Here is a 21,303-nt window from a genome sequence, read left to right on the forward strand (position 1 = left end):
CACAATCAGACCAAACCAAATCATGAGAAAACAAAAAGATAATTACTTGACACATTGGAAAGAATTAACAAAAAAACTGAGCAAACTAGAATGCTATTTGGCTCTAAACAGAGAGTACACAGTGGCAGAATACCTGACCACTGTGACTGACCCAAAACAACAGAAAGCTCTGACTATGTACAGACTCAGTGAGCATAGCCTTGCTATTGAGATGGTCTGCCTACGGCAGCCTTGGCTCTCAAGAGAAGACAGGCTATGTGTGTGCACTGCCCACAAAATGAGTTGGAAACTGAGCGGCACTTCCTAACCTCCTGCCAAATGTATGACTATATGACTATAGAGACACATATTTTCCTCAGATTACACAGACCCACAAAGAAATCGAAAACAAATCCTATTTTGATAAACTCCCATATCTATTGGATGCAATCACAGCAGCACGATGTGTGATCTTTTGCAACAAGAAAAGAGCAAACAGTGAAGAACAAACACCATTGTAAATACAACCCATATTTATGTTTATTTATTTTCCCTTTTGTACTTTAACTATTTGCACATCGTTACATAATAATGACATTTGAAATGTCTTTATTCTTTTGGAACTTTTTTATATTTTTTATTTAACTAGGCAAGCCTACCGGGGAACAGTGGGTTAACTGCCTTGTTCAGGGGCAGAACGACAGATTTTTACCTTGTCAGCTCAGGGATTCGATCTAGCAACCTTTCGGTTACTGGCCCAACGCTCTAACCACTAGGCTACCTGCCGCCCCACTTTGTAAGTGTAATGTTTACTGTTAATTTTTGTTTTGTTTATTATCTACTTCACTTGCTTTGGCAATGTAAACATATGTTTCCCATGCCAATAAAGCCCCTTAAATTGAAATAAAATGAAATAAAGAGGAGAGAGATGTTACTCTGTTAGAAAAGACAGACTGTTACCACCCGGACTGTCCTGTAGAGAGGAGGAGAGAGAGGAGGAATGTGAGATCTGAATGAGAGAAGGGGTTACTCCATTTAAAAACAGACTGCTTCACCACATATACAGTGTGGCAGGAGAGACGAGGCTACACAGTTAGTTGCAGAATGTTGAACGATAATAGCCCATGGTAATAACCCATATAAATGGTAATATGGCTCAGCGTACCTTGAGTAGCCAGGTGAGAACTGAGTCTCTGTAGGGAACAAACTTGGTCTTGTTCTTCCCTGCTCCTTGGTCTGCCAGTGCTGATATCACCAGGCCCAGCGTGCTTAGAGACCTGACCAACAGTGATTTATATAACGTGAAGATGTAACAAAGTGTGTAACATTTTGAGAGACATTGAGAGACCGTGTACAACGTATGTAACGTATGTAATAAAAAAAGGGGGAAAGAGAGGTGAGGGGGGAGGGAAAGAGAGGTGAGGGGGGAAAGAGAGGTGAGGGGGGAAGGGGAGGAGGGAAAGAGAGGTGAGGGGGAAAGAGAGGTGAGGGGGGAAGGGGAGGAGGGAAAGAGAGGTGAGGGGGGAAGGGGAGGAGGGAAAGAGAGGTGAGGGGGGAAGGGGAGGAGGGAAAGAGAGGTGAGGGGGGAGGGGAGGAGGGAAAGAGAGGTGAGGGGGGAGGGGAGGAGGGAAAGAGAGGTGAGGGGGAGAAGGGGAGGAGGGAAAGAGAGGTGAGGGGGAGAAGGGGAGGAGGGAAAGAGAGGTGAGAAGGGGAGGAGGGAAAGAGAGGTGAGAAGGGGAGGAGGGAAAGAGAGGTGAGGGGGGAAGGGGAGGAGGGAAAGAGAGGTGAGGGGGGAGGAGGGAAAGAGAGGTGAGGGGGGAGGGGAGGAGGGAAAGAGAGGTGAGGGGGAGAAGGGGAGGAGGGAAAGAGAGGTGAGGGGGAGAAGGGGAGGAGGGAAAGAGAGGTGAGGGGGAAAGAGAGGTGAGGGGGGAAGGGGAGGAGGGAAAGAGAGGTGAGGGGGAAAGAGAGGTGAGGGGGGAGGGGAGGAGGGAAAGAGAGGTGAGGGGAGAAGGGGAGGAGGGAAAGAGAGGTGAGGGGGGAAAGAGAGGTGAGGGGGGAAAGAGAGGTGAGGGGGGAAAGAGAGGTGAGGGGGGAAAGAGAGGTGAGGGGGGAAAGAGAGGTGAGGGGGGAAGGGGAGGAGGGAAAGAGAGGTGAGGGGGGAAGGGGAGGAGGGAAAGAGAGATGAGGGGGAAAGAGAGGTGAGGGGGGAAGGGGAGGAGGGAAAGAGAGGTGAGGGGGGAAGGGGAGGAGGGAAAGAGAGGTGAGGGGGGAAGGGGAGGAGGGAAAGAGAGGTGAGGGGGGAGGGGAGGAGGGAAAGAGAGGTGAGGGGGGAGGGGAGGAGGGAAAGAGAGGTGAGGGGGAGAAGGGGAGGAGGGAAAGAGAGGTGAGGGGGAGAAGGGGAGGAGGGAAAGAGAGGTGAGGGGGAGAAGGGGAGGAGGGAAAGAGAGGTGAGGGGGAGAAGGGGAGGAGGGAAAGAGAGGTGAGAAGGGGAGGAGGGAAAGAGAGGTGAGAAGGGGAGGAGGGAAAGAGAGGTGAGGGGGGAAGGGGAGGAGGGAAAGAGAGGTGAGGGGGGAAGGGGAGGAGGGAAAGAGAGGTGAGGGGGGAGGAGGGAAAGAGAGGTGAGGGGGGAGGGGAGGAGGGAAAGAGAGGTGAGGGGGAGAAGGGGAGGAGGGAAAGAGAGGTGAGGGGGAGAAGGGGAGGAGGGAAAGAGAGGTGAGGGGGAAAGAGAGGTGAGGGGGGAAGGGGAGGAGGGAAAGAGAGGTGAGGGGGAAAGAGAGGTGAGGGGGGAGGGGAGGAGGGAAAGAGAGGTGAGGGGAGAAGGGGAGGAGGGAAAGAGAGGTGAGGGGGAGAAGAGAGGGGGGGGGGGGGGGGGGAATGAGATGTAACGTACTTGTTGATGTTGCTCCCCTCCTTCATCCTCTCTCCAGTAGCTCCAGTCTTAGCAGCTCTCTCACTGCCAGCCAGATCCACCAGACTCAGCTTACTGACCTTCTCACCACTGGTCTACAACAACAACAACATGGGGCTATATAGAGCAATATGAAACGGACTGGTTTGTTAGCAACACACATAGCAACAGCTGGAGGAAATGAAAGTCAACATATTAAAAGTAAAGACCTTGAGTGATTTGATGTTGTCATCACATGATGTATTCAGAAAACCATCAAAGCAACAATTGGCAAGATGCGGGATTAGAATGTGGTGATGCTGGATTAGAATGTGGTGATGCTGGATTAGAATGTGTTGAATGTAATTTGTAAAGAAACTATTTATCCTGTCCTACCGCAGAACCCAGGTCCATTAGAGTGTGTGTGTTGGACCTACCCCAGAACCCAGGTCCATGAGAGTGTGTGTGTTGGACCTACCCCAGAACCCAGGTCCATGAGAGTGTGTGTGTTGGACCTACCCCAGAACCCAGGTCCAGTAGTGTGTGTGTTGGACCTACCCCAGAACCCAGGTCCATTAGTGTGTGTGTGAGGATGATGTTGAAGACGGCATGGGACCTGCTGCTCTCCTCATTCATGTTGGTGGCTGCTACTGTACGAGACTTGTTACCCTCTGACATCAGACACTCTATGTCCTGTAGAAAGAGAGACATGGAGGGAGGGAGAGAGACCGAGAGAGAGACCGAGGGAGAGAGAGAGAGAGACATGGAGGGAGGGAGAGAGACCGAGAGAGAGACCGAGGGAGAGAGAGAGACCGAGGGAGAGAGACGGACGGAGGGAGAGAGAGGGAGAGAGAGGGAGAAAGACGGAGGGAGAGAGAGAGAGACCGAGGGAGAGAGAGAGAGACCGAGGGAGAGAGAGAGAGGGAGAGAGTAAGGGATTGGCTGGTCTTTCTAGAGTAAGCATTCATACAGTGCCTTCAGAAAGTATTCATACCCCTTGACTCATTCCACATTTTGTGGATTACACGGATTACAATGTATTTATTTTTTATCTCACCCATCTACACACAATATCCTATAATGACAAAGTGAAAACAAGTTTTTAGAAATGTTTTCAAAATGTATTGAAATATGGAAAGTGGTACTCAGAAATGTGTTGTATTGGATTTGCCCCATATTGGATTTGCCCCATATTGGATTTGCCCCATATTGGATTTGCCCCGATACAAAACACAATTTACTTTAGTGGCTTGTTGCAAAAAGGATGCATGTTCTGGAATATTTGTTATTCTGTACAGGCTGTCATCTTTTGACTCTGTCATTTAGGTTAGTGTTGTGGAGTAACTACAATGTAGTTGATCCAGCCTAACGTTTTCTCCTGTCACAGCCATTCAACTCTGTTCTAACGTCACTGGGTGTGTTCATACACCATCCAAAGTGGAATTAATAACTTCACCATGCTCAAAGGGATATTTTTTTACCCCTACCAATAGGCACAGGCACACACACACACACACGATAACATACACACTATACACACACTTAGACATGGATTTAGCACTGTAGATATGTGGTAGTGGTGGAGTAGGGGCCTGAGGGTACACAGTGTGTTGTGAAATCTGTCAATGTATTGTAAATGTTTTTAAAATGGTATAAACTGCCTTAAATTTGGCTGGATCCCAGGATCCATAATAACTACTTATAGGAGGCCTTCTTTGCGAGGAATTGGAAAACCTCCTTGGTCTTTGTGGTTGAATCTATGTTTGAAATTCACAGCTCAACTGAGGGACCTTACATACATCCACTTACGTATGTGTGGGGGTACAGAGATGAGACAGTCATTCAAAAATCATGTTAAACACTATTACTGCACCTTGCAACTTAATGTGACTTGTTAAGCAAATGTTTACTCCTGAACTTATTTAGGCTTGCCATAACAAAAAGGGGTTGAATACTTATTGACTCAAGACATTTCTGCTTTATATTTTTAATTAAATTAGTAAAAATTTCAAAGAACATAATTCCACTTTGGAATTACAGGGTTGTGTGTGTAGGCCAGTGACAAAACAATATATATGTATGTAGTATTGTATTAGCAGCGCCAGTCCTCTCTTGACAAAGAACATGTATTCCAATGAGACCAACCTGAACCAATAGAGGTCAAATAAAGACAATTCTAGAAGACTTAAAACAATTCTATACATTCGATAAGAAAAGTACCTTATAGCAGGCTACAGCCAGACGAGACAGACCATCAACGTACGGCCCGAACACTTTGTGTTCTCTCACTCGCAGGGCCTGACGACTTCTGAGGGCAGAGACGGGGGAAGATAGGTTTCATCAGGAAATACTTTTTTAAAAACTTTGGGATTTCCCACCTTGATTGTTTGGACAATAAAAAATAATCAGTTTTCATCATATGTGAGAGGTCATCTCTATGTACTGATATGAGTCTACATGTACAGTATGTCCACATACTAAAACATATGATTGGTTTCTTGTTTATCTGTCATTTACTGGTAATAAAACATTTGTTCACCCCAAAAAAATGGAGTTCCTGTTCTCCTCACCCTTTAGGGTCCAGTAGGTCGCGAACCTTCTCGTTGTAGATCTCCATAAAGGAGACCTCGACAGTGAAGCTCTCTCCCTCCCTCTGTTCCAGTAGGGTCCGGTCAAACAGAGAGCTGCACAGCCGCGGGATCAGACCTGGCTGCTCTGACGAACCCATCATGGTGTACGACTTCCCTGAACCTAGGGAAAGGGGGCACACAGCCAATCCAAATCAGAGGATCAGGAGGGCTCAGCCAATCAAATCACTGGATCAGTAAGGCTCAGCCAATCAAATCACTGGATCACTAAGACTCAGCCAATCAAATCTAAACAGGTGAGGCACTGCCAATTTAGTCACAGGGCCAAAAAAAGGTTTTGTTTTTGTTGGAGGTAACAAATAAATAATTGGATTACAAGTGTGTTTAAACTGAGTCACCGTGTGTGTTATTGAATGCCTGGTCACTAGTCTGGTACCAACCTGTCTGTCTGTCTGGGTCACTAGTCTGATACCAACCTGTCTGTCTGTCTGGGTCACTAGTCTGGTACCAACCTGTCTGTCTGTCTGGGTCACTAGTCTGGTACCAACCTGTCTGTCTGTCTGTCTGGGTCACTAGTCTGGTACCAACCTGTCTGTCTGTCTGTCTGGGTCACTAGTCTGGTACCAACCTGTCTGTCTGTCTGGGTCACTCGTCTGGTACCACCCTGCCTGTCTGTCTGGGTCACTCGTCTGGTACCAACCTGTCTGTCTGTCTGGGTCACTAGTCTGGTACCAACCTGTCTGTCTGTCTGGGTCACTAGTCTGGTACCAACCTGTCTGTCTGTCTGGGTCACTAGTCTGGTACCAACCTGTCTGTCTGTCTGTCTGGGTCACTAGTCTGGTACCAACCTGTCTGTCTGTCTGTCTGGGTCACTCGTCTGGTACCAACCTGTCTGTCTGTCTGGGTCACTCGTCTGGTACCAACCTGTCTGTCTGTCTGGGTCACTCGTCTGGTACCAACCTGTCTGTCTGTCTGGGTCACTCGTCTGGTACCAACCTGTCTGTCTGTCTGGGTCACTAGTCTGGTACCAACCTGTCTGTCTTTCTGGGTCACTAGTCTGGTACCAACCTGTCTGTCTGTCTGGGTCACTAGTCTGGTACCAACCTGTCTGTCTGTCTGGGTCACTAGTCTGGTACCAACCTGTCTGTCTGTCTGGGTCACTAGTCTGATACCAACCTGTCTGTCTGTCTGGGTCACTCGTCTGGTACCAACCTGTCTGTCTGTCTGGGTCACTAGTCTGGTACCACCCTGCCTGTCTGGGTCACTCGTCTGGTACCAACCTGTCTGTCCATAGGCAAAGATACAGGCGTTATAGCCCAAGAAGGCATTGTCCAGAAGACTCTCTCCAAGGCACTGGAACACAACGTCTTGACCTGACACACCAGACAGAAACACACACACAAACAAACAGACAGAAACACACACACAGACAGACACACACACACACAGAAACACACACAGACAGAAACACACACACAGACAGAAACACACACACAAACAAACAGACAGAAACACACACACAGACGGAAACACACACACAAACAAACAGACAGAAACACACACACAAACAAACAGACAGAAACACACACACAAACAAACAGACAGAAACACACACACAAACAAACAGACAGAAACACACACACAGACGGAGACACACACACAGACGGAGACACGCATTAAATTTCAATTGAATTGCATTAGAATATGAGGATCTTTGTCAAAGGCAGATATTTCTCTTCCCTAAAGCCAAGATAATCTATTTCCAGGTCTGTTCCTTTCTTCAGGTGTATCAGTACAGTTAATCCTGGGAGTGCTTTACCCTCCATGCAGCGCTCTGGGACCAGGAAGCATAGTGCTTTACCCTCCATGCAGCGCTCTGGGACCAGGAAGCATAGTGCTTTACCCTCCATGCAGCGGTCTGGGACCAGGAAGCATAGTGCTTTACCCTCCATGCAGCGGTCTGGGACCAGGAAGCATAGTGCTTTACCCTCCATGCAGCGCTCTGGGACCAGGAAGCATAGTGCTGTACCCTCCATGCAGCGCTCTGGGACCAGGAAGCATAGTGCTTTACCCTCCATGCAGCACTCTGGGACCAGGAAGCATAGTGCTTTACCCTCCATGCAGCGCTCTGGGACCAGGAAGCATAGTGCTTTACCCTCCATGCAGCGCTCTGGGACCAGGAAGCATAGTGCTTTACCCTCCATGCAGCGCTCTGGGACCAGGAAGCATAGTGCTGTACCCTCCATGCAGCGCTCTGGGACCAGGAAGCATAGTGCTTCCAGTCCCTCCATGCAGCGCTCTGGGACCAGGAAGCATAGTGCTTCCAGTCCCTCCATGCAGCGCTCTGGGACCAGGAAGCATAGTGCTTCCAGTCCCTCCATGCAGCGCTCTGGGAGCAGGAAGCATAGTGCTGTACCCTCCATGCAGCGCTCTGGGACCAGGAAGCATAGTGCTTTACCCTCCATGCAGCGCTCTGGGACCAGGAAGCATAGTGCTTTACCCTCCATGCAGCGCTCTGGGACCAGGAAGCATAGTGCTTTACCCTCCATGCAGCGCTCTGGGACCAGGAAGCATAGTGCTTTACCCTCCATGCAGCACTCTGGGACCAGGAAGCATAGTGCTTTACCCTCCATGCAGCGCTCTGGGACCAGGAAGCATAGTGCTTTACCCTCCATGCAGCGCTCTGGGACCAGGAAGCATAGTGCTTTACCCTCCATGCAGCGCTCTGGGACCAGGAAGCATAGTGCTGTACCCTCCATGCAGCGCTCTGGGACCAGGAAGCATAGTGCTTCCAGTCCCTCCATGCAGCGCTCTGGGACCAGGAAGCATAGTGCTTCCAGTCCCTCCATGCAGCGCTCTGGGAGCAGGAAGCATAGTGCTGTACCCTCCATGCAGCGCTCTGGGAGCAGGAAGCATAGTGCTGTACCCTCCATGCAGCGCTCTGGGACCAGGAAGCATAGTGCTTTACCCTCCATGCAGCGCTCTGGGACCAGGAAGCATAGTGCTGTACCCTCCATGCAGCACTCTGGGACCAGGAAGCATAGTGCTTTACCCTCCATGCAGCGCTCTGGGACCAGGAAGCATAGTGCTTTACCCTCCATGCAGCGCTCTGGGAGCAGGAAGCATAGTGCTGTACCCTCCATGCAGCGCTCTGGGACCAGGAAGCATAGTGCTTTACCCTCCATGCAGCGCTCTGGGACCAGGAAGCATAGTGCTTTACCCTCCATGCAGCGCTCTGGGACCAGGAAGCATAGTGCTTTACCCTCCATGCAGCGCTCTGGGACCAGGAAGCATAGTGCTTTACCCTCCATGCAGCACTCTGGGACCAGGAAGCATAGTGCTTTACCCTCCATGCAGCGCTCTGGGACCAGGAAGCATAGTGCTTTACCCTCCATGCAGCGCTCTGGGACCAGGAAGCATAGTGCTTTACCCTCCATGCAGCGCTCTGGGACCAGGAAGCATAGTGCTGTACCCTCCATGCAGCGCTCTGGGACCAGGAAGCATAGTGCTTCCAGTCCCTCCATGCAGCGCTCTGGGACCAGGAAGCATAGTGCTTCCAGTCCCTCCATGCAGCGCTCTGGGAGCAGGAAGCATAGTGCTGTACCCTCCATGCAGCGCTCTGGGAGCAGGAAGCATAGTGCTGTACCCTCCATGCAGCGCTCTGGGACCAGGAAGCATAGTGCTTTACCCTCCATGCAGCGCTCTGGGACCAGGAAGCATAGTGCTGTACCCTCCATGCAGCACTCTGGGACCAGGAAGCATAGTGCTTTACCCTCCATGCAGCGCTCTGGGACCAGGAAGCATAGTGCTTTACCCTCCATGCAGCGCTCTGGGACCAGGAAGCATAGTGCTTTACCCTCCATGCAGCGGTCTGGGACCAGGAAGCATAGTGCTTTACCCTCCATGCAGCGGTCTGGGACCAGGAAGCATAGTGCTTTACCCTCCATGCAGCGCTCTGGGACCAGGAAGCATAGTGCTGTACCCTCCATGCAGCGCTCTGGGACCAGGAAGCATAGTGCTTTACCCTCCATGCAGCACTCTGGGACCAGGAAGCATAGTGCTTTACCCTCCATGCAGCGCTCTGGGACCAGGAAGCATAGTGCTTTACCCTCCATGCAGCGCTCTGGGACCAGGAAGCATAGTGCTTTACCCTCCATGCAGCGCTCTGGGACCAGGAAGCATAGTGCTGTACCCTCCATGCAGCGCTCTGGGACCAGGAAGCATAGTGCTTCCAGTCCCTCCATGCAGCGCTCTGGGACCAGGAAGCATAGTGCTTCCAGTCCCTCCATGCAGCGCTCTGGGAGCAGGAAGCATAGTGCTGTACCCTCCATGCAGCGCTCTGGGACCAGGAAGCATAGTGCTTTACCCTCCATGCAGCGCTCTGGGACCAGGAAGCATAGTGCTTTACCCTCCATGCAGCGCTCTGGGACCAGGAAGCATAGTGCTTTACCCTCCATGCAGCGCTCTGGGACCAGGAAGCATAGTGCTTTACCCTCCATGCAGCACTCTGGGACCAGGAAGCATAGTGCTTTACCCTCCATGCAGCGCTCTGGGACCAGGAAGCATAGTGCTTTACCCTCCATGCAGCGCTCTGGGACCAGGAAGCATAGTGCTTTACCCTCCATGCAGCGCTCTGGGACCAGGAAGCATAGTGCTGTACCCTCCATGCAGCGCTCTGGGACCAGGAAGCATAGTGCTTCCAGTCCCTCCATGCAGCGCTCTGGGACCAGGAAGCATAGTGCTTCCAGTCCCTCCATGCAGCGCTCTGGGAGCAGGAAGCATAGTGCTGTACCCTCCATGCAGCGCTCTGGGAGCAGGAAGCATAGTGCTGTACCCTCCATGCAGCGCTCTGGGACCAGGAAGCATAGTGCTTTACCCTCCATGCAGCGCTCTGGGACCAGGAAGCATAGTGCTGTACCCTCCATGCAGCACTCTGGGACCAGGAAGCATAGTGCTTTACCCTCCATGCAGCGCTCTGGGACCAGGAAGCATAGTGCTGTACCCTCCATGCAGCGCTCTGGGACCAGGAAGCATAGTGCTTTACCCTCCATGCAGCGCTCTGGGACCAGGAAGCATAGTGCTGTACCCTCCATGCAGCGCTCTGGGACCAGGAAGCATAGTGCTGTACCCTCCATGCAGCGCTCTGGGACCAGGAAGCATAGGGCTTTACCCTCCATGCAGCGCTCTGGGAGCAGGAAGCATAGTGCTTTACCCTCCATGCAGCACTCTGGGACCAGGAAGCATAGTGCTTTACCCTCCATGCAGCACTCTGGGACCAGGAAGCATAGTGCTTTACCCTCCATGCAGCACTCTGGGACCAGGAAGCATAGTGCTTCCAGTCCCTCCATGCAGCACTCTGGGACCAGGAAGCATAGTGCTTTACCCTCCATGCAGCGCTCTGGGACCAGGAAGCATAGTGCTGTACCCTCCATGCAGCACTCTGGGACCAGGAAGCATAGTGCTTTACCCTCCATGCAGCGCTCTGGGACCAGGAAGCATAGTGCTTCCAGTCCCTCCATGCAGCGCTCTGGGACCAGGAAGCATAGTGCTTCCAGTCCCTCCATGCAGCGCTCTGGGACCAGGAAGCATAGTGCTTTACCCTCCATGCAGCGCTCTGGGACCAGGAAGCATAATGCTTTACCCTCCATGCAGCGCTCTGGGACCAGGAAGCATAGTGTTTTACCCTCCATGCAGCGCTCTGGGACCAGGAAGCATAGTGCTTTACCCTCCATGCAGCACTCTGGGACCAGGAAGCATAGTGCTTTACCCTCCATGCAGCACTCTGGGACCAGGAAGCATAGTGCTTTACCCTCCATGCAGCACTCTGGGACCAGGAAGCATAGTGATTTACCCTCCATGCAGCGCTCTGGGACCAGGAAGCATAGTGCTTCCAGTCCCTCCCTGCAGCGCTCTGGGACCAGGAAGCATAGTGCTTCCAGTCCCTCCATGCAGCGCTCTGGGACCAGGAAGCATAGTGCTTTACCCTCCATGCAGCGCTCTGGGACCAGGAAGCATAGTGCTTTACCCTCCATGCAGCGCTCTGGGACCAGGAAGCATAATGCTTTACCCTCCATGCAGCGCTCTGGGACCAGGCCTCCATGCAGCGCTCTGGGACCAGGAAGCATAGTGCTTTACCCTCCATGCAGCACTCTGGGACCAGGAAGCATAGTGCTTTACCCTCCATGCAGCGCTCTGGGACCAGGAAGCATAGTGCTTTACCCTCCATGCAGCGCTCTGGGACCAAGAAGCATAGTGCTGTACCCTCCATGCAGCGCTCTGGGACCAGGAAGCATAGTGCTTTACCCTCCATGCAGCGCTCTGGGACCAAGAAGCATAGTGCTGTACCCTCCATGCAGCGCTCTGGGACCAGGAAGCATAGTGCTTTACCCTCCATGCAGCGCTCTGGGACCAGGAAGCATAGTGCTTCCAGTCCCTCCATGCAGCACTCTGGGACCAGGAAGCATAGTGCTTTACCCTCCATGCAGCACTCTGGGACCAGGAAGCATAGTGCTTTACCCTCCATGCAGCGCTCTGGGACCAGGAAGCATAGTGCTTTACCCTCCATGCAGCGCTCTGGGACCAAGAAGCATAGTGCTGTACCCTCCATGCAGCGCTCTGGGACCAGGAAGCATAGTGCTTCCAGTCCCTCCATGCAGCGCTCTGGGACCAGGAAGCATAGTGTTTTACCCTCCATGCAGCGCTCTGGGACCAGGAAGCATAGTGCTTGACCCTCCATGCAGCGCTCTGGGTCCAGGAAGCATAGTGCTTTACCCTCCATGCAGCGCTCTGGGACCAGGAAGCATAGTGCTGTACCCTCCATGCAGCGCTCTGGGACCAGGAAGCATAGTGCTTCCAGTCCCTCCATGCAGCGCTCTGGGACCAGGAAGCATAGTGCTGTACCCTCCATGCAGCGCTCTGGGACCAGGAAGCATAGTGCTTTACCCTCCATGCAGCGCTCTGGGACCAGGAAGCATAGTGCTGTACCCTCCATGCAGCGCTCTGGGACCAGGAAGCATAGTGCTTCCAGTCCCTCCATGCAGCGCTCTGGGACCAGGAAGCATAGTGCTTTACCCTCCATGCAGCGCTCTGGGACCAGGAAGCATAGTGCTTCCAGTCCCTCCATGCAGCACTCTGGGACCAGGAAGCATAGTGCTTTACCCTCCATGCAGCGCTCAGGGACCAGGAAGCATAGTGCTTTACCCTCCATGCAGCGCTCTGGGACCAGGAAGCATAGTGATTTACCCTCCATGCAGCGCTCTGGGACCAGGAAGCATAGTGCTTCCAGTCCCTCCATGCAGCACTCTGGGACCAGGAAGCATAGTGCTTCTAGTTCCTCCATGCAGCGCTCTGGGACCAGGAAGCATAGTGCTTCCAGTCCCTCCATGCAGCACTCTGGGACCAGGAAGCATAGTGCTTCTAGTTCCTCCATGCAGCGCTCTGGGACCAGGAAGCATAGTGCTGTACCCTCCATGCAGCGCTCTGGGACCAGGAAGCATAGTGCTTCCAGTATAAAGCCTGTTCTAATGAATAACAACTCAACAGCAAGAGGGCTACAACTGTGTACCCACAATGCACATAGTCCATAGTCCACATAGTCCAGGGGCACATAGTCCATCTATTAGACTGTGTGGATCATGTATGTGGAAGAGGATGGATGTCTTGTTTATCTTGTTGCTGAATAAAGTATGTATTCGACATTCTGAGATATACTAACCCGCAAACTTGTCTGTGTCGGACTCGTCCATGGACCAGAAGCAGTGGTCATAAGCAAAAACCTGAGGGGAAAATGACAGCCAGTTGAGGAACACATAAATCCTTACATTCACAAAAGTGATTAAAGATAGTGATTTTGTAACCTCACAATACTGTCCTGGTTAAGGGCTCACCTTAGGCTGATTCCTGAACAGGACAACAGAGAGGAAAGGGAAAGACTTAGTTAAACAGCTTTACTCCAAACAAAGTGGGCTGACTAATAATACCAGTGTGCATTCAGGTACAAGGGAAAACATTAAGCTATTAATAATGTATTTACTAACAAAGTCCGTGAAGTCAAAAGGTGATATGAAAAGGGTGTATATAAAAAAATGAAACATACTTTTTATATCATCAGAAGCTTAAAATCAAGCTGTCAAGGCAACAAGTTGTCAAGGGAAGGGTGAGTGTCACGTTCCTGACCTATTGTTCCTTTTCCATTTATTTATTTAGTTGGTCAGGGCGTGAGTTGGGGTGGGTTGTCTATGTGTGTTTTTCTATGTTGGGGTTTTGTGTTCGGCCTGGTATGATTCTCAATCAGAGGCAGCTGTAGATCGTTTGTCCCTGATTGAGAATCATACTAAGGCAGCCGGGGTTTCACGTGTGTTTTGTGGGTGGTTGTGTCTTCCGTGTCTGTGTATGTTGCACCACACGGGACTGTTTCGTTTTGTCGTTCGTGTATGTAGTCTGTTCCTGTTCGTGCGTTCTTCGTATATTGTAAGTTCTCAAGTCCAGGTCTGTCTACATCGTTTATTTGTTTTGTAGTTTGTTGAAGTATTTTCGTGTTTCGTCTTTACTTTAATAAACATCATTATGTATTCATCACCCGCTGCGCCTTGGTCCGCTCATTCACCAGTAGACGATCGTTACAGTGAGAGGGAGGAGAGTGAGAGGGAGGAGGGTGAGAGGGAGGGGGGTGAGAGGGAGAGTGAGGGGGGTGAGAGAGAGAGAGAGGGGGGTGAGAGAGAGAGGGGGGGGTGAGAGAGAGAGGGGGGGGGGTGAGAGAGAGAGGGGGGGGGTGAGAGATGAATTGGGAATGTTCTAAAGGATTAGGGGGGAAGCCAACGTGATCGTATGTTTATATTTTTCTCCAAAAAAACATTTTTTAAAGAAAGAGGGGTCTCAAAAGAGCATTGGGGGTTGTACCACCTTTAGCTGCAATGACTCCCAACTAAACACTTCCTGTAGTTGTTGATCAGTCTCTCACGTCACTGTGGAGGAATTTTGGTCCACTCATCCATGCAGAACTGCTTTAACTCAGTGACTTTTGTGGGATTTCAAGCATGAACTGCTCGTTTCAAGTCCCGTCACAACATCTCAATTGGGATTAGGTCTGGACTTTAACTAGTTTAAAAATACAATTTTTAAGTTTTCTACTCCGCTAGCCAGCACCTCGCCTAAATAGGTGTGCGTTTCTTTTTCTTCTAGACTGGACTTTGACTAGGCCATTGCAAAACTTCAAATGTGTTGCTTTTTAGCCATTTTCATGTAGACTTGATTGTGTGTTTTGGATCATTGTCTTGCAGCATGACCCAGCTGCTCTTCAGCTTACAGACGGACGGCCTGACATTCTACTGTAGAATTCTCCTGATACAGAGCAGGATTCATGGTTCCTTCTATTAAGGCAAGTGGTCCAGGTCCTGAAGCAGCGAAACATCCCCAAACCATTACACTACCACCACCATGCTGACCCCAAACCATCACACTACCACCACCATGCTGGACCGTTGGTATGAGGTTCTTACTGTGGAATGCAGTGTTAGGTTTTCGCCAGACATAATGGGACGCAGAAAGCACCCGGATGATCATCAAGACTTGTAGAACATTCTTCCAGGAGTCTTGACGATCATCCAGGTGCTTTTTGGTGGCAAATTAGAGTCAACTTTTTGGATGACACGGGTCCCATTATGTCTGGTGAAAACCAAACACTGCATTTATGACTCGTTGCAACTAAACCACAGAGTAGCTTGGCTGACTCTAAAGAAGATCCTCCTACAGGGTCAGGTTCTCTGGTTGGCTGGGATCCCTCCACTAGCTGTTTACCAGCCTTGTGATCTCCTAAACTACACTGAACAAAGAATATAAAAACGCAACATATAAAGTGTTGGTCCCATGTTTCAGGAGCAGAAATAAAAGATTCCAGAAATGTTCCATACGCACAGAATGTTTTTTTAAATTGTTTACATCCATGTTAGTTATAATTTCTCCTTTGCCAAGATAATCCATCCACCTGACAGGTGTGGCATATCAAGAAACGGATTAAACAGCCTGATCATTACACAGGTGCACCTTGTGCTGGGAACATATCAAGAAGCTGATTAAACAGCCTGATCATTACACAGGTGCACATCTCTCTACCATAAGCTGCCTCCAACATCGATGTAGAGAATTTGGCAGTAAGTCCAACTGGCCTCACAACTGCAGACCACGTGTAACAACGCCAGCCCAGGACCTCCACATCCGGCTTCTTCACCTGAAGGATTGTCTGAGACCAGCCACTCGGATAGCTGATGAAACTGTGGGTTTACACAATTGAAGTATTTCTGCACAAACTGTCAGAAACAGGGAAGCTCATCTGCGGGCGCGTCGTGCTCACCAGGGTCTTGACCTGACTGCAGTTTGGCGTCGTAACCGACTTCAGTGGGCAAATTCTCACCTCGATGGCCACTGGCATGCTGGAGAAGTGGGCTCTTCACGGATTAATCCCGGCTTCAGCTGTACCGAGCAGATGGCAGACAACGTGTATGGCGTCGTGTGGGAGAGCGGTTTGCTGATGTCAAAGTATGGGCAAGGCATAAGCTACGAACAATGAACACAACTGCATTTTATTGATGGCAATTTTAATGCACAGAGAGATACCGTGACGAGATCCTGAGGCCCATTGTTTTGACATTCATCCGCCGCCATCACCTCATGTTTCAGCATGATAATGCACAGCCCCATGTCGCAAGGATCTGTAGACAATTCCTGCAAGCTGAACATGTCCCAGTTCTTCCATGGCCTCTATACTCAGACATGTCACCGTCTGAACATGTCCCAGTTCTTCCATGGCCTATATACTCAGACATGTCACCGTCTGAACATGTCCCAGTTCTTCCATGGCCTCTATACTCAGACATGTCACCGTCTGAACATGTTTGAGATGCCCTAGATCGACAACATGTTCCAGTTCCCGCCAATATTCAGCAACTTTGCATAGCCTTTGACTAAAAAGTGGGACAACATTCCACAATCAACAGCGTGATCAACTCTATGCGAAGGAGATGAGTCTCGCTGCATGAGGCAAATGGTGGGTCACACTAGATACTGACTGGTTTTCTGATCCACGCCCCTCTACCGTTTTATTAAGGTTTCTGTGACCAACAGATCCATATCTGTATTCCTCAGTCATGTGATATCCATAGATTAGGGACTAATTAATTTATTTCAATTGACCGACTTCCTTATATAAACTGTAACTCAGTAAAATCTTTGAAATTGTTGCATGTTGCGTTTATTTTTCTTCAGTGTAATATAAAAACGAATAATGTTATAAGAGCCATGTAGAATACTTCAAAAAAGACACATTTATTAAAAGGCCCAGAGCTCGCTGAGGCAGCCTGATGCTCTGCTAAAATGGTCCCTTAATAACCAAAATGGAATCTGGGAAGTGATTCTGTCTGAAGTCCACAGAAGCCTGTAAAACCTGTTCATATATAGCCCAAGGGATAGACAGAAGGACAGCACTGCAGCGTGTCAGGACAGAAATCACAATCAAAGACAAAATGTCCTACTGTTTATTGTAGACCATAGAAGAAGAAAAAAAGCCCATATTATGCGTCAGAAAACCTAACCTATAGTCTAACAAACCCCCAACTAACCAGGACAGGTATTTGTTTGTTGATGAGGTGAAAACCTCACCTGGGCAAGTAGCCAACCCTGAGCGCATCCATCCCACCTGCAACACTGACTGACTGAACACAGAATAGACACACCCTTAGTAACGAGAGACAGGCCAGGCCAGAGCAGGGCGGAAGGTTAAGGGAGGGTAGCGGTGTGGAGAGTGTTAGGAAGGTTAAGGGAGGGTTTTGGAGCTAAACGGTGCGTTGCCAGACCGGTTTGACTCTCTGTGACTGAGTCTACATACACAGCAGACCAGGAAGCTGTAGGGCTGTAATGGAGCTGATGACTGACGGTTCATGACATGGAATAGAAGACATATACTATAGGTAGTTCCGGCTGATGGGCCAGAGAGGAGACAATGGTCAGTAGGGAAGTTTCAGTTGCTTTTTTCTCTCTTTCTATTCTGCAATCAACACCATGTCCATTGAGCATTGGACCAATAAGGTCTATGCATGTGTGATCCTCAGTGTGAGAACATCGGAGGGGATCTGACTTGGTGAACACACAGTGTATACAAAGTGATACAGTACGTAGCATGAACAATGACTTATGATACAAACAACGGCTGGTGGCAGCCCACAACACAAAAGTCGCATATTTCGAATACCATTCCTGCACATGAACCATCTGAATAAAAAACGAAAAATGTACGCTATTTTGTTGCTTTTCAAAAAGCTAATCAATAACAAGGTCTGACTGGGATCTGATTCCTCATCTGTTTCTAAATGTGTCAAACCATGAAGAAAAGTCAAGCATATGAAAAGGGGGCCCAATCAAATTCCTAAACTAGTAGTCCACGATAAATCTTGACCTGAGACTGACCCCCCCCCCACCCAGTTACTACAATATAATTCAAAAGGAAGTATTTGTTGAACACTGAACAGTAGGCAGACACATGGATGGCACATGGGACGGGAGGCCTAATGCTGCAGGGATACATGATGGTCAGAATGAAGGTGTGTGTATTCCTACCGGGGGTCTCCCTTGCTGAGGTTCTGACTAGCAGGGTTCAACACTGTCTGGTTCCCCTCCATCTCCACCACACAGTTGGTCTTCAGGTCTTTTTCTGGTGGGACAAGGAGACACACAACACAGACATGTTGTTATACAACAGGAACAACAACAACAGGTCTTATTTCTGCGTCTGGCTACGATGTATCCAAGAACAGCTGATGATACGAGGGAGCCACATACGTTTAACCTCTCAGATACTGTATCACCATAGCAACACATACATTTAACCTCCCAGCTTGTGTAACATAGCACCACATACATTTAACCTCCCAGCTAGTGTATCACCATAGCAACACATACATTTAACCTCACAGCTAATGTATCAACATAGCAACACATACATTGCATGGCCAAAAGTATGTGGACATCTGCTCATTGAACATCTTATTGCAAAATCATGGGAATTAATATGGAGTGTGTCCCCCCTTTGCTGCTATAACAGTCTCCACTTTTCTGGGAAGGCTTTCCACTAGATGTTGGAACATTGCTACGGGGACTTGCTTCCATTCAGCCACAAGAGCATTAGTGAGGTCGGGCACTGATGTTGGGTGATTAGGCCTGGCTCGCAGTCGGCATTCCAATTCAGCCCAAAGGTGTTCGATGGAGGTGAGGTCAGGGTTCTGTGCAGGCCAGTCGAGTTCTTCCACACCGATCTCAACAAACTATTTCTGTAGGGACCTCGCTTTGTGCAAGGGGGCATTGTCATGCTGAAACAGGAAAGGGCCTTCCCCAAACTGTTGCCACAAAGTTGGAAGCACAGAATCGTCTAGAATGTCATTGTATGCTGTAGCGTTAAGATTTCCCTTCACTGGAACTAAGGGGCCTAGCCACCTCCACCAAACTTTACAGTTGGTACCATGCATTGGGGCATGTAGTGTTCTCCTGGCATCCGCCAAACCCAGATTTGTCCGTTAGGACTGCCAGATGGTGAAGCGTGGTTCATCACTCCAGAGAATGCGTTTCCGCTGATCCAGAGTCCAATAGCGGTGAGCTTTACACCACTCCAGCCGACGCTTGGCATTGCGCATGGTGATCTTAGGCTTGTGTGGGGCTGCCATGGAAACCCATTTCATGAAGCACCTGACGAATAGTTCTTGTGCTGATGTTGCTTCCAGAGGCAGTTTGGAACTCGGTAGTGAGTGTTGCAACAAAGGACATACGATTTTTACGCACTACAGCACTCGGCAGTCCCATTCTGTGAGCTTGTGTGGCCTACCACAAGCCATAAGACTGCTGAACAATTAATCAAAATGGCCACTGGTCTATTTACATTGACCCCCCCATTTGTTTTGTATGCTGCTGCTACTTGCTGTTTATTATCTATGCATAGTCCCTTCACCCCTACCTACATGTACAAATGACCTCGACTAACCTGTACCCCCGCACATTCACTCAGTATCGGTAACCCCCTGTATATAGCCTCGTTATTTTTTTGTTACACTTTTTATTATTTTTTACTTTCGTTTATTTGGTTACATTTTTCTTAACTCTTTCTTGAACTGCACTGTTGGTTATTAAGGGCTTGTATAAGTAAACAGTTCACAGTAAGGTCTACACTTGTTGTATTCAGCGCATGTGACTAATAAAGTTTTATTTGATATAAACTGAACCAGAATGATACATTTATTGATTTTTTAATGCATTGTTGTCTCTTTAGTCAACCTGCCCTTCATTCACACAATATTCCATGACCCTAACCTGCCGGCTCCACGGATATAACTGCTGGGACTGGAGGTTTAGGTTCCACCCCCGCATCATTCACTCACACACACACACCAAAAATAAACTGCATGGAAGGAAAGACCTACTCATGAAATGACTGTCAAGATTTGTATTATGAGTGTACCTCTTCTGTTCATTGGTCGGACGCGAACTGCGACCTTCACATTGGAGTTACTCAAGCTGTCATCCATGGTGCCTGGCTGAGGGTTTTCTGTGGCTGGACTGAATGGTGAATGAGATTCATTAATAATGTATAACGTTACTGTACATGCATGAATCGTGCTACCTCATCTTGCCAAATGTACACAATCTGAATGATTTATCTCTAATCCCAGGTTATTAATCAAACGAAGAGATAGGAAGCCTGCTGTAGCCAGCACAATGTCAAAACACTCTTGGTTGCATCGAAACTCTCTCACACACACACACAAACACACGTGTCCTGTTCAGCTCAAGGACAAAAGTAAAGTAAAAAAAAAAAACTGGAAAAGCTCAAACGATTTTAGCTTACAGAGAAAACTGTCAACTCACCGTGCGACTAGTTCTTATTTTCCCCCTTACTCGAGCGTCCAAATTCAGGCAGCGTTCTCTTCAAGTCCACCTTCCTTCCTTCCTTCCCTAGCTTGCGTGCCAGCGGGATAAAAACAAACAAACAATATATGGTGATATCGGTGGACAAAATTAGTCAACAACAACTAAACAGTTTAGGTAGTAAGTTGTCTTGAGTTATAGCTATTATAAAACATTCCCAAAAACACAATTGTCCAAACTTACCGGGAACAACAACAGATCATTGCGAGAACGAATAGTTTTCCACCTGTTGCATTTCCTGATGCCGCCCGTATAGATCCCTGAAGTCATCGTCCTAAACCTATCCTGAAGCCTTAACCGGATTTAGTTGCGATACACAGATTTGAGCAAGGGAATGTTGTTTATGGATAAACTGTTGGAGAGTATACTGATTTATTGTAGATCTGTATTTAGAAGAAAAAAATGTTTCAGAAAATAAACATATAATGTATTTTATAGTACAAATGTGTGGAAAAGATTAGAATTATTGATGTCAGATGCAGTTTTCAAAGGGCCATTTTAATTGAGACACCGTCCAACATTTTACATAATTTTATTATGGACAGGGAACTTCTAGGAATAAAAAAAGAAGCGCTGTGTTTTTACGTTATTTTACGACCGTTTACAAGGGTGGACGGCAGGAGTCGTGCAAGCTTGATTACCAAGTTGAAAGTTCTCCACATTTCCCCAGTTAAATAACACGTTTCATATTGTAAATTCACAGCGTCAACGTAACTGCAGATATGGGGAAGCAAAAGAAAAAGAGTAAGTCTGTGGAACTATCCTCTACTTTTCTGAAATGGTTATCTTTCTGCTTGGTTAGCTAGGAGCTGAGGTTAGTCGTTGGCTGGCTAGCTAACTTAGCTAGCTAAATTACACATCCTGCTAACTTGCCCTCCAGATAGCTAG

The 21,303-nt window shown here is 48.9% G+C and overlaps 2 protein-coding genes across 2 annotated transcripts in view; one reads left to right on the forward strand and one right to left on the reverse strand.

Annotated features, from left to right (window-relative positions):
* The window catches only part of LOC120019401 (kinesin-like protein KIF13B), a gene marked incomplete at its 5' end in the record, with an annotated part of 88,628 nt that extends 68,628 nt beyond the window's left edge, over positions 1 to 20,000 (reverse strand). Inside the window, 10 exons of the mRNA XM_038962689.1 lie at positions 1,145 to 1,256; positions 2,870 to 2,982; positions 3,425 to 3,559; positions 5,087 to 5,174; positions 5,437 to 5,617; positions 6,735 to 6,827; positions 13,169 to 13,229; positions 13,341 to 13,353; positions 18,061 to 18,154; positions 19,949 to 20,000. Coding sequence (XP_038818617.1) covers positions 1,145 to 1,256; positions 2,870 to 2,982; positions 3,425 to 3,559; positions 5,087 to 5,174; positions 5,437 to 5,617; positions 6,735 to 6,827; positions 13,169 to 13,229; positions 13,341 to 13,353; positions 18,061 to 18,154; positions 19,949 to 20,000 — 942 coding nt within the window. The remainder of the gene's footprint in view (positions 1 to 1,144; positions 1,257 to 2,869; positions 2,983 to 3,424; positions 3,560 to 5,086; positions 5,175 to 5,436; positions 5,618 to 6,734; positions 6,828 to 13,168; positions 13,230 to 13,340; positions 13,354 to 18,060; positions 18,155 to 19,948) is intronic.
* A 1,030-nt stretch (positions 20,001 to 21,030) lies between these two features.
* LOC120019190 (elongator complex protein 3) overlaps positions 21,031 to 21,303 on the forward strand; it is a 46,677-nt gene continuing 46,404 nt past the window's right edge. The window contains exon 1 of the mRNA XM_038962501.1: positions 21,031 to 21,159. Coding sequence (XP_038818429.1) covers positions 21,138 to 21,159 — 22 coding nt within the window. The 5' untranslated portion in view covers positions 21,031 to 21,137. The remainder of the gene's footprint in view (positions 21,160 to 21,303) is intronic.

Source organism: Salvelinus namaycush, chromosome 24, assembly GCF_016432855.1.
Source record: "Salvelinus namaycush isolate Seneca chromosome 24, SaNama_1.0, whole genome shotgun sequence".
NCBI classification, from domain to species: domain Eukaryota; kingdom Metazoa; phylum Chordata; class Actinopteri; order Salmoniformes; family Salmonidae; genus Salvelinus; species Salvelinus namaycush.